The sequence below is a fragment of the Hyperoodon ampullatus genome (genome assembly GCF_949752795.1).
Source record: "Hyperoodon ampullatus genome assembly, chromosome: 3".
Classification (NCBI taxonomy): domain Eukaryota; kingdom Metazoa; phylum Chordata; class Mammalia; order Artiodactyla; family Ziphiidae; genus Hyperoodon; species Hyperoodon ampullatus.
This window is the reverse complement of record NC_136916.1, coordinates 6,545,358-6,562,726: the sequence shown is the minus strand read 5'-3', so window position 1 is coordinate 6,562,726 and position 17,369 is coordinate 6,545,358. Positions and strand designations below refer to the sequence as shown.

At 38.2% G+C, this 17,369-nt stretch overlaps 1 protein-coding gene across 2 annotated transcripts in view; it reads right to left on the bottom strand.

The window, feature by feature from the left end:
- The window catches only part of MINDY3 (MINDY lysine 48 deubiquitinase 3), a gene marked incomplete at both ends in the record, with an annotated part of 96,085 nt that extends 79,715 nt beyond the window's left edge, over nucleotides 1-16,370 (bottom strand). The window contains 3 exons of one of the 2 annotated variants that reach the window (XM_079698901.1): nucleotides 861-921; nucleotides 4,724-4,803; nucleotides 16,277-16,370. In XM_079698901.1, coding sequence (XP_079555027.1) covers nucleotides 861-921; nucleotides 4,724-4,803; nucleotides 16,277-16,370 — 235 coding nt within the window. The remainder of the gene's footprint in view (nucleotides 1-860; nucleotides 922-4,723; nucleotides 4,804-16,276) is intronic. The other variant, XM_079698902.1, reaches the window with a different exon arrangement.
- Nucleotides 16,371-17,369: the final 999 nt, after the last annotated feature.

Sequence of the window (17,369 nt, the reverse complement as noted above, 5' to 3'; positions counted from 1 at the left end):
GCTACATAAATTTTTTTAGCCATATGAATATATTTCTGTGCAAGGAATATTATAAATTTTATTAAAAAAATGTTCATGTTAATAATAGTATTTTTTGAATAGTTTCTTCTCTCCTCAAATTTATTTTGCATTTCGGCTATTAATTAATTAAAAATACATGACAGTGACACTTTTAACTCAAGTTCACAACCACTGGTAGAGTCCACATGCATGGTTTGGAATGGAAGCTGTTTTGCCCTTATATACAAAACTGCAATTATAATATATCCTACCTTCTTTCAGCAGTTACTGTGAGTTCACATAAAACTGTGCAAGTGAAGGAAATATCTTTGTAAACTGTCAAGCAGGATGCAAATGTCTGTTATTATCAGGTAGCACATACAGTTCTCTGACTTAATCATATTGCAGAAGCCATGAAAGCTTCATTTGCGATTTAATTCAGAATTACTTGAGGTATTATCTGAATTGTGTAAGGCGTTATACTAAAAGATGCAGGAATACAAAGATAATTCTGACTTTTTGCTTAAAGCTAAATAAGACAAAACAAACATAAATGGCTATCCTTATAGTATGCTATCATTTAACAGTTCAGGGAAATGCCCCAGAGGATTTTTCCCTTAGTGTAATATCCTGTCTTATACCTCTTGGAAAGACAAATTTGGAAATATACATTTTAAAATTTGGAGTCATCCATGAAACTTTCTGAAACATTTAAAAAGTACATCTCAGGAAAAAGTAACCCATTGATAATTTACTTTTTAAGACAGATAATTTCAACGAAATTACTGCCAATGAATACTGCATGGATCATCTATAAAATAGAAGATGGAGTAAAAGTTGATAAAAGACAGCTATCATACCTTGGCAGTCCCTCCAAGAAGACTTCTCAGAAGAAAACAGGAGCTTCTTCAAAAGAAATGCCTTTATACAATTAAAGCAATAATTATTAGAATGCATTATAAACATATCTTATATAATTCTTATATTTTAAAATGGAAAAAAAAACTAATTTGCACCTCCTTTCTGATCCTTTGAATAGTGCTATAAAAATTTCAAATGACTTCCCTTCACCTTCAACAGTAACTGAGCATAATTACTTCCTCAGAATATACTACTATAAGCTTGATTCTAGATCCATACAATTCTTCCTCCTTTATAATACATATTTTCTGTCAAAGAGAAAAACTGACTCAAAATAATAACCACATAACTGGAAAATTAGAGAAATTTACGGCTCCATTCACAGAGTGAAGTCCTTTTAGACCAGGAAAAATCTGTATTTCTCTTTGATTCCTTTGGGGAAAAGAAATCTAAATACAAAAGTGGTTCTGCTCTACTAACTCTGATTTATGACACAAGATGACCAAGGTGTGGGTCATCACTTTATCATAAGGAGCTCCTAACTTCCTGGTTTAACTCATACAGCTTTAAGATTCCAAAGAAAAAACAAACTCATTTCTAACCTTGCCTTAAGTGAGCCAACTATGTTACATTGGTGATTTGATAGATAACAGTTCAGTGTATAAACAGTGTTTCCTTCTCAAAGTGTAGCTCAACAGCTATTTGCACCCTAGTCACCTGACTTGTTTATTTAAAAGGCAGATTCTGACACTCCACCTATTTTATCTCTAGGGGGCAGATTCAAGAAAAAAAGAGGTTACTATGGTGATTCTTACTCACAGGTGTTTGAAAACAGTAGTATTCAGATAAGAGGACTGCTTATAGTCAGACAGACCTAGATTTGAATCCTGGTTTCATTACTTTACTAATTAAAAATAATAATAGCACAAACTTTAAGAGGTTGTAGTGAGGATTATATGAGATAAACTATTAATACACTTAGCACAGTACCTGGTACCTAATAAGCAATCAATTCAAAGTATTTTAACAAAAAAATAAGTAACGTTCTGTATATTCACATTGAAATAAAATCTACAAATACTACAACCAAGTGCTTCTGATCCCCCTCCCAATAACAAAAACCATAAAACTAATATAACTACACCTCAAAACTTTGGAATGGTGAAGTGGGACAACCATTATTTCAACACTAATAGAACCACCATTAGCATTTTGATTATACTTCCTTCCAGTCTTCCTTTCATACCTGTTTTAAATTTTATTTTAAGTGAAAAGCATAATGGGTATGTGATTGTTTTCCACTTTTCTGTTTTCCCACACAATTCGTAACTTTAACTCAATCTCTAAATGGCTATTCAAGCTATTAAAATTTATTTAAACATTAGTCCATGTTTAAACTACATTACTGTGCATTACATTGTTTGCAATTTTTTATACTATAAAATATATAATATATATATATAAATATATGTTTTATATATATATAAATATATATAAAATATATCTGGACTTGCTCTAAAAAAAGCTTCTTCTTGAATACAACCTTTTCCATATTTAGGATTATTTCTTTAGGAAAGATCCACAGAAGTACAATTATTCTCATCAAAGAATCTGCATTATCATGGTTCCAATTATAACGTAAAATTCCTTCCCTAGGTCAAAGTACCAATTTGTACTACATAGAGATATCTGAGTATGCCAGCATCACCCTACCCTTATATGCACTGGCAGTTATTTTATATCTAAAGATTAGAAAGAGTACGCAATAGAATCTAGTTAAAGTTTTATTTGTACTTTCTTGGATTCCTAGTGAAGTTGGACACCTCGATTCTTTGGTTGTCCAGAATCACACCACCTGTCATGATTGGATACACTTGCCCGTTTCACCTCTGAGGTTTTAGTGTTTTTCTAACCAATTTGTAGGAGTTCTCTGTATAAGAAAGACACTGATTTATTGCTAATATTACCTCACATTTTTTTCTGAGCTTGGAACTCATCTTTCATCTTAGTTGGTAATGCATTATTTTCAGCTTTCTGTGCTTAAGTATTATATCAAGAATAAACTTGGTATATGCTATGAGATGACCTAAATTCAGTTTTTCCCCCTCAAATTATCAAATAGTCCTATCAGTGACACTTAGTAAACATTTTATTTCACCACTGATTTATATTCCTTCTTATCATGGTATGTGATTAATTCTTGGTAAATTATTGTATGTAATGTGGTCTACTACTGTATTATCTATCGGGTTCCATAATATGCCTATTCTTCTAGCAAAAGTGTCATGTTCTAGTTTATATAGTTTAAAAAAGTTTTAATATCTGGACTCGCACATTTACCTTCATTACTCTTAGTAATTTAGTTTTGACTTTTACATTGAAATATTAATATAAACAAAATTCTTCTATGATTGAAAACATTTATATGACTATGAAGCTAAATTACTACCTCAAAGATACCTCACAGTTTTGAACATTACAATTAACCCTTGTTACATAGCAACCCCACTTGTAAAAATAACTACCATTTTTGAAATATACTAAATTTTATAAACATGAAACTGCTGTGGTTTACTTTGATTTAACTATATTCAAAGACTTGCAATAAAGACCCTAGGGGTATTATTATTATGGTCCAAGAGGGTCTATGTTAATATAATCTAACATGCATATGAACAGGACAAGTCATCTTCAAATTCAGGTAAGATTCCTACTAGCAACCAAAATCTGTCTCAATTACTCAACATAAGTCTCATAACTAATTTATAGTTAAATTTTATTCTTTATACTCTGTAATCCCCAGGCAAAGCTCAAACATTCAAGTTTTTCTTAATTTTGGTAAATCTACTAATGAAAAAAAATGTATCAACTTTACTCTTCAAAAAAATAAAATAATGACCTACAAAGGCTATGTTTTAGAATGAACCATAAAGGAAAAATTTTTTCTCCTTCAGAAAATACATTTTAAATTTAATACTGTAAGTGTATGGAGTATAAGGTTTGAGAGACATTTACTTTGCAGCTAACAGTTCAGGAATGCATTCTTTATGCCCAATGAATAATAAATACCACATTAAATATGTATTTTCAAAATGTGCTGATTAAAACAAACAATAAATTCAAGCTTCTTTTCTGATGGTTCTGAAGTTATACTTCTGTTTAGACATTGTAAATATTATAGCAAACTGAAAATTCAATTCTCCGTTTTAATAATGTAATGGTTTATACCAAATCAGCCTCTGAATTTCAAACAATGCAACACATAAAGATTCAAAATCAAATACATACATTGAGAGTCACTCTACCTTTTGCCCAAAGAAAAAATCTTTTATTTTGGGGATTCTGTTTGAAATTGGTTGCTACTAATTTTATTTTAAAGACCAAAGCTAGAGCCTAAAACAGTATATACTGTCAACTTATTTTAAAATTTGATAAAGTTTTAGGCCATGAAAATATTAATGCATCTTCAACTTTTTAGAAAAAACGTTTTTAAAGATAGAACAAATGTAAATAGTACCACTGCTATGGTGTCACTATCTTTGGCATAAAATGTTATTACTCAACAGATCACTGTATAAGAAAGATGTCATGATCATTAACTCCAAATTTTCTGAAAGTCAGAGAACACCTACTATGTTTTCTTGAAAATAAAGACAGCCAAATGGCTACTGCTGTGTAACCTACTCATGTTCTGAAATCCTTTTTATTTTGGATATTTAAAGCAATTTACAAGAACAAAAGCTAAGAGGTAACTGATCATGCCTCATGATTACAGAGTACAGGTATTAGAAAACAGAAAGTAAAGCATGAAACGTTTGAACGCGTCCCTCTAAGGAGTTGGTAAAGTAGCAGTCTATGTTACCTGAACAGGTGCAATAACAGCACAGGGGCCACCTTCAAACTGTTCTAATGCAGATCCCTCTGATTCACTAAACACAAACCCTAAAAATGAAAGCAAGTAGCAAAGATTAAAAATGTAATTCAAGTAGTAGCTAAAAGAATTTTTAATGTACTTTGCTTTGAGAAAGATCACTTATCACAACAGCAAAATATCCTCAAGTCAGTCAAGTGCAGTGGTTCTTAACTTTTTGGAGGATAAAGGAGCTCTTTGAAAAAAGATATGGAACCTAGGCTCCCTGCCAAATGCGCATAAACACACACACACACACACACACACACACACACACACACACACACACACACACACACACACACACACACACACACAATTTTGCGTCCAGGGACCCCACTAAGTGGACCAGAGAGATAAAGTGTGGCCTTCAGTAAAAGGACACTAAATCTGATTTTTAAATAATTTACTGAAAGGAAGACTAGACAGTCTACATACTGAATTTAAACAGATATTTTAGGACCCTTTTCAGAGAGTATCTTTTTTAGTTTCAATCTTTGAGTCACATTCTCTAAGCTAAAAATTAAAGAACATCATACACAGTGAATGTGGCCATATTGGTTCTATCTTAATTTAAACACTACCCAACTAGCACTGACTGAGAGTACCTAGTACAAGTTCCCGCAGAGAGCACTGGCATACTGCACAGAGCTTGGGGCCGGAAGTCAGGAGAAGTGCGTTACCATCTGTATAAGCTTCAGGAAATCATTTCACCTCCCTGGGCCTCAGTGTACTTAGCTTTAAAATGATCACTTCCAATTCCAACATGCTAGGAATGTGTGAAATTTCACTAATGGTCATAATTCTGTCATTTATTTAACAAACAGTTGATGACCCTGAGATACTATACCAAACATCTACGATATATAAATGACGTGAACGACAAAGTCCCTAGTCTGGAGAAGCCAACAGTCCAGGTGAAGACAGACATATGAACAAATAATTACTAAGATGAAGGGATAAACGAATGTTATAACAGAAGTGTGAAGTGTTGAGGATACAGAAAGTAGTGACTTGGTCTGAGTCAAGTCATACCAGCTAACTTTAAGGCTGACCTTGAACAGAAATTTATCAGAGAGGCAAGGGTGGCAGAATGACTTTCAGGTAAAGAAAATACCTTTATTAAAGGAAAGAGGTTTCGTAAGAGCAGGACAAGTTTATGGATCAGAGGGAACGTTAATGCAGCCAAAGGGCAGTCTGGAGGCAGACGGGAGAGACGGGAAAGGGGAGGACGGAGAGCTGACAGCATGTTAATACTGGGAAGGGCCACACCATGACAAGTACTAATTAAAGCAGTAATACAATCATACTGGTATTTTTTTCTTTTTTAAAGGACCAGAATGGGGAAGAGGCCATTTCAACAGACCTATACAGTGCCAAACTAATAAAAGAAACTTAAGTGTGGAGGGAAGACACTATGTCCAAACAGTATTTCTAAGGTAAAAATTAATATTTGATGAATATGTGCAAGTGGGGAAAGGCTTGGGACATAAGAAATTAGAACTGACTGAAGTTTCTAGCTTGAGACACTAGATAGCAGGACAGAGAAGAAACAGTATGGAGCTTCCCATTCCATCCCACCTCCTCTCTCTTTACCCTTCAATCTCTCTTTCAAACAGTATTTAAACGTATCTCACATATTTAAAAACAAACAAAAATTCTCTTCAAGATTCTACCAAAAGGTCCTTGGTATTTACCCAAAGGAGTTGAAAACTTAGGTCCACACACAAAAACCTGCACACATTGTTCACTGCACCTTTATTCCTAATTGCCAAAACTTGCAAGCAGCCAAGATGTCCTTCAGTAGGTGAATGGATAAATAGTACATATTATTCAGCATTTAAAAAATATTAGCTTGCAAGTTGTGAAAAGACATGGAGGAAACTTAATTACATATTACTAAGTGAAAGAAACCAATCTGAAAAGGCTACATACCATATGATTCCAACCATATGACAGTCTGAAGAAGGCAAAACTATGCAGACAGTAAAAAGATCGGTGGCTGCCAAGAGGAGGGGAGTGGGTGAAGGGTTGAACAGACAAGGCACAGAGGATTTTTATGGCAGTGAAAATACTCTATGATCTTGTAATGATGGACACATTCCATTACACATTTGTCTCGACCCATAGGATGTGCCACACCAAGAATGAAAACTGTGGACTTTGGGTGATAACGATGAGTCCACGCAGGTTCAAAACTGTAACCAACGTACTACTCTGGTGGGGGACACTGACAGTGGGGTGGGGGGCTGTGCATGTTGAGGGAGCAGGAGGTATGTGGGAAATCTCTGTATCTTGCCCACAGTTTTGCTGTGAACCTAAGATGGTTCTAAAAAGTAAAGTCTTAATTTAAAAAATCATTTGACCATAAAAACAACAACAACAACCTTCCACCCAAAACTCCAAACACCACTCTCTCAAAGCCCACCTTATTGTCTACATGCACTGTCTTAAGTTACCCAACCCACAATAATTTGGTTTTCAACCTGTGACTGCACCAAACTCATTCTCACCAAATTCATCAATGACCAGACAGGCTATTTCTCAAGTCTTTCTTATTTCAGATGAATCTCCCAGAGAACCATCTGAAACGCTGACCACTGACTTCTGAAAATCTTTTGGCCCTTGGCTCTAGTGGTACATCTTGTTCCAAATTTTCCTTTTCTGTTTCTTCTCAGTATGAGCGGTGACCGACTCCTTCTAAATGCTAATGTTCCTCAGGTCTTGGCTTTAGAATCTTTTTTCTTTGCATTCTCCACGTTCTCTCTGTGTAACTCACCTACGCCCAAGGTTTCCATTATGGGTGATAATCAGGTAAATCCCTAACAGAGCTCAGATGAGAACTCCAGACACAGACAGAATCCAAATTCCTCCACATGGTCTTGCATGGTCTGGCTTCTGCCTGTATCTCCTCCCTCGCTCTTCGCCACTCTCCTCCTTTAGGCTCTAGGCAGGCTGAACTCCTTTCAGGCCCCCAAACATCCATTTTCTATCTGGTTTCTTAAACTTTGAACACGTTCCCTCCGCATGAAACACCTGCTAACACTTTCTCTGAAAAAATCGGACTTATCTTTAAGGCTTCACCTTAAGGTAAGGTCCTCTTGGTTCAAGGACCCAAAACATATCTCTACCCCATTTCTAGTCCACCTTCAGGTTCAAACCACCATCATCTTTCACTTAGAACACTGTTAAGAGTTTCCAACCAGGTCCCCCCATTCTGCCCACATTCCCACTCCCACCCCACCCCTTATCTATTCACCACAGTTACCAGAGAAATATTTTAGAAATGGACGTCAGGTTTTGTCACAGCCTGCAATGGCTTCTCATTGCAATTACAAGAAAACTCCTTTTCATGGCCTAAGAGACACTGTACGATCTATCAACCCCACCTTCCCTCAGTTCACTCTTACCTTCATCATCTACAGTGATCTTAGGCCCTCAGAACATCCCAAGGTCTTTACCTGGGGCCCTGATGCTTGCTGTTCCCTCTGCAAGAAAAGCTCTTTTTCCTTCTCTTGTCATATAGCTGAATCCTTCTCATCCTTAAAGACCCAGTTTAGGTATTAATTCCTCTGAGAGATATTCCCTGATAGGCCTATCTAAGTAGATCTTTCCTACCATCCTTCAGCACAACCAGTACTTATCATCATCTGTAATTATATGATTGTTCACTTGTTTATTGTTTGTCTTGCCTTACAGGTATCTTGCCTGCTCTATTAACTACTGTTTTCCTAGTAGGTTATACAGTTAATACTCAATAAATGCTTGCTGAAGTTTTGGGAGTGAAGATAATGGGGATGTTTGTTTCTAAATTCAGTCTCTAAAATGTGAAACAACAATTTGGTTGGGGAAACATGGGTCTGGAGCCCAGGGCAGGGTTTAGGATTAGAGATAGCAAGTTGAATCACCCTAAACATGGCAGTTAAAGTGAATGAGAACGTGTAGAACAAAGATAATGAAGCCGGTTAACATTAAAAAAAAAAAAAAAAAAAAAAGTGAGCAGACGCTGAGTCATCAAAGGAGATTGACAAAGACTTGAAAGGTAAGAGAAGAAACACACTGAGGTCCTAGAAAGGAAAAAGCAGCAGTCACCTGTTACAAATGCTGAGTGGAATAAAAACATAAATGAAAATACTGGATTAAGCATGTCACTGGGAATACTAAAAAAAGAAATGTAGAATGCTGGGAAGAGCAGCCAAATTTTGAAGGGTTGAGGCATGATTCAGAATACAAGGAGAAGGAGAAAATGCAAACTATTTGTTAAACAAGTGAAGGGGAAAAGGGTGATGGCTTGAAGGGTAGTTGGATAAAGAATTATTATTTTACAGAGGGAAGGGCATGAGTTTAAAAGAAGGAAAAGAGTAATTAAATGGGAAAGAGAGAGTTTAAGGACTCCAAGTCCTGAAAGAACTGAGACAGTGCGGTGTGGTGGTGGTGGTGGTGGACTGAATACAGATAGGTTCTCAAGGTGTGGCCTACAGACCCCGGGAAGTTCCACAGACCCTTTAGGGGACCTGCTAGAGGTGAAAATCATTTTTATTATAATACTAACATATTTTCCCTTTTCACTGTGTTGATATTCACAGCGATGGTACAAAATGAATAGCAGGTTACATTACTGGTGCCTTAGCACACATTAAGTGACATTAAGCTATACCAGCAGTCACTGTACTAGGAAACACCACAATATGCTCTCAAACACAAAAAAAAGCCAATTTAACTTAAAAAAGCCCTTACTAATGCTAATCGTATTAAATCTTGACTTTGAAAACAATGTACTTTAAAAAAATAGTCTGTGTGACAAAATGGGAACTACCCATAAAGCTACATACCTTGAGCGATGATTGACAGATTCTCAAAGCACGTGTGTAATTTTTTGAACTGTGAGCTGAACTAACAGCTTTTCTGTGGAATGCTGTTTTTACTTTGAAGAGCTACTAACAAATTATGATTATTTAGACTTTTTCTCAGAAGTGAATGAAGTGAGCCTGATACTTCAAGGAAAATAACTTGACAGTATTTCTGCCAGTGATAAAATCTCAAGCTTTCAAGTAACAACTAAACTTCTGGAAAACTCAAGTCCAGCACTGTAGCTTGACAGCTTCTCAATACTCAGAGATTTTTCTGACTAGATCAGAAATAATAAATGTGACTTTTGATACTGTATAACAATATGTAGTTAACATTTAGAAGATCTGCATAAACCAGCAGACCGATAACTTCCAAATGACCAATGCATGCTGTTACAAATTAATGCATGGGTAAAAGATCCAGTCAAAGTACAAGACAAACCAATGGATTTCAATTTAACAGAGGACGAAAAGTTCATTGATGTGGCTTCAGAGTCTGTATTTCAAGTAACCGCTAAGAAACTACCACTTGTTGAGTTTTGGTGTAGTATCAAAGAAGAATATCCACAATTATCTGAAAAGGCTATTACAAGACTCCTATATTACCGACTGCATATCTGTGTGATGCTGGATTTTCCGCAGATACTTCAACTGAAACAACATATTGTAACATATTGAAACAACATATTGTAACATATTGTAAGACAGAATGGAGAAGCAAGTGGGAGAATCCACCTGTCTTCCTATGAGCTAGACACTGAAGAGATTTTTTTTAATGTAAAATAGTGCCACAGGCCTCATTATTTTTTTTAATTTTTCATATTGAAGCCTGTAATAGTTTTTAAGAGTGTAACAGGGCCCTGAGTTTAACAAACTTGAGAAAAAGGAAATCTTAGCAGGCTTCCAAGTTAGACATGCAGGCAAAGAGGAAGGGAAGAGATGCTGTTGATTGCGAGTGGGGGGCATGAGGGCACAGAAAATTGAGGAGAATGTTAATTCCAAAACACATAAGAAAAGCAGACAGGATAAAGAACTAAGAGAAATACTGAGGGCTCAGCTAAGGTTTAATTCCTACATGTGTACTGATGCTGACCACAATTTTCCCCAGCAACACACACCACCGCCTTGGGAGAAACAGAATAGAGGATAAGAAAAATGCAGGATAAGAAACAGGTATGGTGGATGGGGCAAATTTAATAGAGACAAATGAGAACTGAGGGTGCTGGTTATCACATCAGGACCACCAAAGCTGAGAGCCAGTCTAGAAACAGGAGGTGAAGCCAAGGGGCCTCTGCGCTTCGTCTACCACTTCTCCTACTGGGAAGGGAGGGTCACTGGTGTTGGGCCGAAGTGCGGAGGTGAACTAGGCTCTGTCAAACTTCCAGCGTATATGATAAACAGGTCTCAGTAATGGATTCTTGCCTTCCTTAAAATGACTAATAACGTAACTCAATTTTCAAGATCCATGGGTGGGGCTTTTAGATGGAAATGCATTCTGGTAAATTGCTTTTGTACTTCAGAGATAAAAGCCCCAGGGAGAGAGTTCTAGGCAGATCTGCTTTATGCCCAATTCCGTTAATTACAGTATATATGTGTGAGTGTGTTATTTGATAATGAACAAAGCCTCTTAGAGCTTAAAAGTGAAATAAAGTTAGACAAATGGAAATTATTCTATCCTAAAACAGGATTATGCTAAGTAGGCACCCCCTTTTATAATAAGGTTTCACTTGAGTTTGAATTGTTTAGGATATAGAGTTATTTTTCTTGTCAAGTGTTCTCATATTCATCTTATTTCCTAGTTTTAAGAGGAATTAACTTATCACAAAATGGCTGTTTTCCTAATTAGATTTGAAATAGGCCATCTAAAGCATCTGATCCTAAATATACGAGTTTGTATCACATTCCACAGCACTACAGACATAGAAGTCTTTCTCAGTTCTACAGCTCATAACTAATTTAAACCTGAGCCACGAACCTCTTTGCAATTTCCCAGTCTTTTATTTTCATATGACTGACTTACGTTATTCAAACCAGTTTGACGACTACTGCCTCTATAGTTCTAGCCTTCCATGTTAACAAAAGGCCACAGAAAGACTTCATTTGTCATTATAAGTCAGATAATACGGGTTGAGTGGAATCTGAACTGAGCCTTAGTTTCCTCATCTACAAAAAGGAGGATAACTATTGATACATTTATCCTTTGCTATCTCTTGGGGTTGCTGTAAGGATTAAGTAAGATTTTCAAAACCTGTAAAGCCTAATACAGATGTAAGGTATTATAATAGATACGTTGAGCTGAAAAACACATTATGTACCCAAAAGTACCAAGAAATTAACTTTGTCACATAAGCTTCCAAATTGTGAGTTTAAAAAAATTGGTTTTTAGGTGACGTATGATGTAGGTAGGTGGGAGAAAGTAAAACCTATATTTGAAATAAAAGGCTTCCATCAACAACAAAAATCTCTGAAATGATATGATCCACAATATTAATTTACCTTCACTTTGGAAGACAAATTAACGATACTGGTGTATCATTTTAGTACTTTGGTAAAATGTTAAATCACATTATAATAGACATCATTCTTTTGGACTTTAATCCAAACGCTTTAACTCCTGCATACAATTTATGCTTACATTTTAACTGATCCCTCAGTTTTCCAAAGTTACTTAGAATCTTTTTATTTCATATTACATAACAAAAATTGTCCTATACCGGAAAGTCCAAAACTCTAATTTCAATCCACTACAGCTCCCTCCCCATCTCCACCCCAAAACACCACTGAACTGCTATAAACTGACAAATTGGGTTTCTCTTCTAGCTAATCTTTAGGTGAAACAACGAAGTAACTTAAAACTTGAAGCAAGGGGGCCAAGAAAAGGAAAAAATGGGTTCTCAGAGTTTATAATTTAGACCAGGGTTGGCCTGTTTTTTAAATGCAGTTTTGGAACACAGCCATGCCCTTATTATCCAGGGCTGCTTTTGCTGCAATGGCAGAGATGAGACAGAGACAATAGAGGCACTGGCCCTTTAAAGAAAACATTTGCCAAACACTGGCTAGACAATCAGTACTGAAAAGAAAACAAATTCTCAATAAGTCAAAATGTTTGCCTTTATAATAGGATTAACACTTACTTTTGTTAGATCTAGATGACTCTTATTTTGCTTCTGCTGGGATGAGGTCAATGTGACCACTTCCCACTATCCTGGTCTAAGCCATGGTCTCCTACCCTCGGATTACTGCAACTGTCTCTCATTTGGTCTTGCTGTCGCACTCAATACACTACTGTCTATCCTCAAACTTAGCAGTCAGATCAGCCCTTTAAAAACCTGTCCTCTCCTGTCTCTCCGCTGCTCCAAACCTTCCAATGACCTCTCATCTCATTTAGAATAAAAACCAAAGTCCTTACAATGGCCTATAAAATCTTAGTGATTTGGGCCATATTATTTCTTACACCATCTCTCTCACTGTCCCGTTCCCTCATTCCCTCTCCAGCCAAACTAACCTGCTTCCTGTTCCTTGAACAAAAAAACAGACGTATTCTGCATACGTCATTAAGTCTTTTACGATGGCCATCCTCACTGCCTGCAACACTCTTCAGATACCTGCATGACTAACTCAGTTACTTCAATAGTCTGCTCAAATCTCACCTTAAAATGAGGCCTGTCCAGGCTACTTCACCCTGTAATTCCTTATTTCTCTACCTTCTAGTATATATGCTTAACTTATGCTATATTATGTTTATCATTTGTCTTCCCTCCCACCCTATCAAGTCTAGGTCTGGAACACTGGTCAGTTTGAGGGAGAAGGCAAAGAAGGATAAATGTGCTTACCAATAAGGAGGTAGAAAATATACGCTTTTCTTTAAAAAGTATTATAGGCAACTGAGCAGGAGGGAAGCAGGCAGGAGTAGGGAGTAAATTCCCAAGTTAAAAAACAAAACAATTTCAAAGCTTTAAATAATGTGACTTATTGCCTTTAAAATAAAAACTGTTAAAAAAAAAAACAAACCAAACCAAAACCCTATTTTGTTTTCTTCTCTTAAGAAAAAGTCTTTGCAGAAGAGAATTATCTACAACTGCCAAATGAATTTTAAACGAACAAAAAAATATTATGTGCCACTCCTGCACGTACTGCTTTAACATATTATCTAAAACTGCCCTATCAATTAAGAGAGAGAAAAACAAACAAAAAAACCCCCAACTGCTGCAGCTGTTTAACATATCAAAGGAATTTAACATGACCAATCAATACAGTTTCATAAACGGAACATCCCTGGACATAGTTCTATGTTTCTTTACCCCAAACACCTCACACCTGTAACTTGTTTCCAAAAGACTAATGAGATTACAGCTGCCAATTCAAAGCACAGATGTAGATGATGAAATAAAGCCAAAGCTGATGTCACAGTATGAATGCAGTAAGGCAAGCGCAGCAAAGCAGTGTCCTGTGCCCGTTCCCACAATCCCAAGGCACTGCCACAGCAATCGTCAGCAATGGTCTCTGCCTCCTCTAAGAATGGATAAATGAATACAAAGTTAACACAGCAAGACCGATGACAACATCCCTCTGAGTCAGAGGTGACAAGTTAAAAGTACATATTTGGTTGCCTTAAAAATCATGATCAGTTTAAGACTCTGAAGAATTACATAGCCACAATATAACTGCACTCCCTGTAGAGCAATAAATAAATAAGCCTTTATTTTGAAATGGTATTGATTGAACAAATCTTGTAAAGGAACTTCTGTATGACTACAAGGTGGCAGAGCATTCTCATATGTCATTACCAAGTTCTCTTTTAGTGATTATCCATCAAATTAACAATAACTTCTTGCAACTGTCAGGGCATGGCCAGAGAGCGATCTTCGGCTTGGTTTACAATTAAACACGTTTTAAATCAAGCTACCGTTTTCTGAGCGTTTACGCCATGTCAGATATTGTGCTAAGTGCCTAAACGAATTCACCTGCCTTTAATCCTCACAACAACCCTGTAAGATTGGCACTACTATTATCTGCACTCTACAGAGAAGGAAACTGAGGCTTAAATAAGCTAAAAACCTTGAACCTAGAACCCAAGTACGCCTGTTCCAAAGCCCGTTCTTAACCATTATTAGAACTGCCTCTGAAATCTCCTTGCCTCTGCATCACAGTACTACAATAAATGAGGCTGAATATCACCTTATTCTGTGTTGTATGACTAATTAATTAACAGGAAGGAAAACTTTTCTCAGTCCTTCACAGTCTTGCATACTTTAGGGCTGTTCAGTAATAGGATAAATAAGACAAACTGGAAAATAAATTTTAAAATCTGCAAATGTGGATGTCCAACATTTCAGAAAATATTCGTTAAGCGACATAATTAAATCTGTAAAAAAAAAAAAAAAAGAAGCCAAACTAATTACATGCCTGGTTGAGCCACACAAAGGAAAACAACAAAGACACAGCTGAATTAGGAGATGGGAGAGGTGGAATTCGTTCCCAGTTCTATCAATTTGTGCAACTTTGGCCTGGTCATTTAACCCTTCACAACTCATTTTTCTCATCTTCAGAACAAGGGTAAAGGACTAAATAACCTACCTGGCTGTAATATATTACGATTCTAATTTTACCAGCTCTTTACCAGTATCTGGGAGGAAGGAAGGGATTACTTAAACCCTGAATTTTTGTTACTAAATACACATTACGAAGCAAGGACTTAGATTTACTATGCTAAACTTCCCCCAAACCCGCTGAGAATCGGTATTTTCTAAATAAATATTTTAATAAAATGTTTTAGTAATAGTACTAACTAGCTATTATTTGCGTGCTTGGGATGTTTTACATACGTCCATTACTCATTCTCCTAACTCCAAACACTATGCTCTTAACCTCAACCTCACCATTGTCCCTTTTAAGTCACCTGAAGTAATGTGCCCGTTGTGTTTTAATACTGAAACTTACGAGTTAGGGATGATGACTAATAAATACAAACAGATGGTGTTTTTTCACTTCACAATTACTCGTAGTATTAACAAAACTTCTTATATAACTCAAAAGCCTGTCTGCGTAATTAGATCGGCCCAGGAAGTCCTATGGGCCATATTCCTTTGAACTGGAACAGATCCCACACCACCTCAAAACCAGGGACGCTTCGGGTCAAGGGAACAAACACTCTGCAGCCGCAACATTACATTTCTGCACCGAGTACCACGCCTAACCCCGCCTAACTGAAATACGAGCAACACAATCGCTTTCTGGAATTAACCACTGCGACTTTCACGTGGACTTCCCTCTCTCCAAAATGAGACCAGACGACCAGACTGGTTAGGGGGTAAAGATCCAGGCGGCCGGAGCCCTGCTGGAGGAACGGACGCCGGGGCACAGGGCACACCTTCAGTGTCACCCGCTGCAGCCCGGCAGCCGCCCCCTCCTCCTCTCCAACCCAAAGGCAGCCCAGGGAGTGGCAGGGGCGCCTCGGGTCTTTGGCGGCCCACTGGCACCGTTCCCCTACTCAGCCTCTAACCCTCAAGGCAGGGAGGGCTTTTCTAGAAAGTCCCGTTTCTGAGCTGAGCAGGGGAACCGGGACGGAGTGCGGGGTGGCGCGAGAGGCGTCACGGCTCGACTCTCGCGGGGCTAAAGGGAGCGGCGGCAGGAAGCCAGAGTCCAGCCAGGGTACCTTGCGTCCAGCGGCAGAAGATGGTGTCAGAGAGACCGGGGCTGCTGTTGGCGCCCCACACCAGCTCCATCAGCTCTTTAGTCAGTTCGGACATGATGGGGTACCGGCGAGCGGGTCTTGGCTTTCCGGACTCTTGCCCCGGCACATGGGGAAGGGGCGGCTTCGGAGACCGGCGTGGCGGGACGGCAGCGGCAAACGAGCTGGAAGGTTAGACGGGAGGAAGGCAACTGGAGAGAGACCTACTTGCAGGGACCGCGCCTGTCAAGCCCGCTCGGAGCCGCAGCGAGGAGTTTCCCGCACCGGAAGTACTGCGGCCACTTCCGGCTTCTCTTTCACTACCGCCCCCAAGGCCGGAGGGCCAGGCGGCGCCTCCCCGGAAGCGGAAGTGGGGGGGTTGGGAAGAGCCGAGGGCGGCTTGGCGAGCACCTGGCGGTTTCGGAGCTCAGTCCCAGGGCCCGGTGGTGCGGTGGCGTCTTTTGTGCTGGGAGGAGCATCGCGTCCCGTGGGCGTTGGCACATTTCTACCCCTGGCATACCCCCTTCCTGTCCGCACTGCTTTGGCCTTAGCTGGGGTGTCTGAGGCCCAAGCCCTAGGGCCCAGAAACATGGCCTATACCTTAAAATGTGTAATATTAATTTTGCCAAACCAGAGCTTTGAGACGATGGTTGAATCTCCATGAGGAAACATCCGTGTCTGTGTCGAGGGGCCGCCGATAAATTGAAGGCTGTCAGCCTCTTGATCAGTCATATAAAGTCAAACCAACTATTAACAGGACCGAAAAATGTCGCGTAATGGGCACTGGAAATGTCTCTCCCAGGTGTCTAACGCAGAGTTACAAAGCTACTTAGAGGAAAACAGATTCAAAGCGGCCTGTTTGTAAATGGTAGAGCAATTTCATCTACAGTTTTCTAGACTGTAGGGTGTGTGGGCTAAAGACCAGGTTATAAATCATTGACAAGCATTCAGTTAAATTTAGTTTGGGTGAAAACTTCTATCTGTACTGCTTCAAAAGAAGGAAATTTATTCTGGTTGAGCTTTGAATTTACAACGAAAAGGCAAACTCTGATGGGTTTCTTTCAGGTAGCAAGTAAGA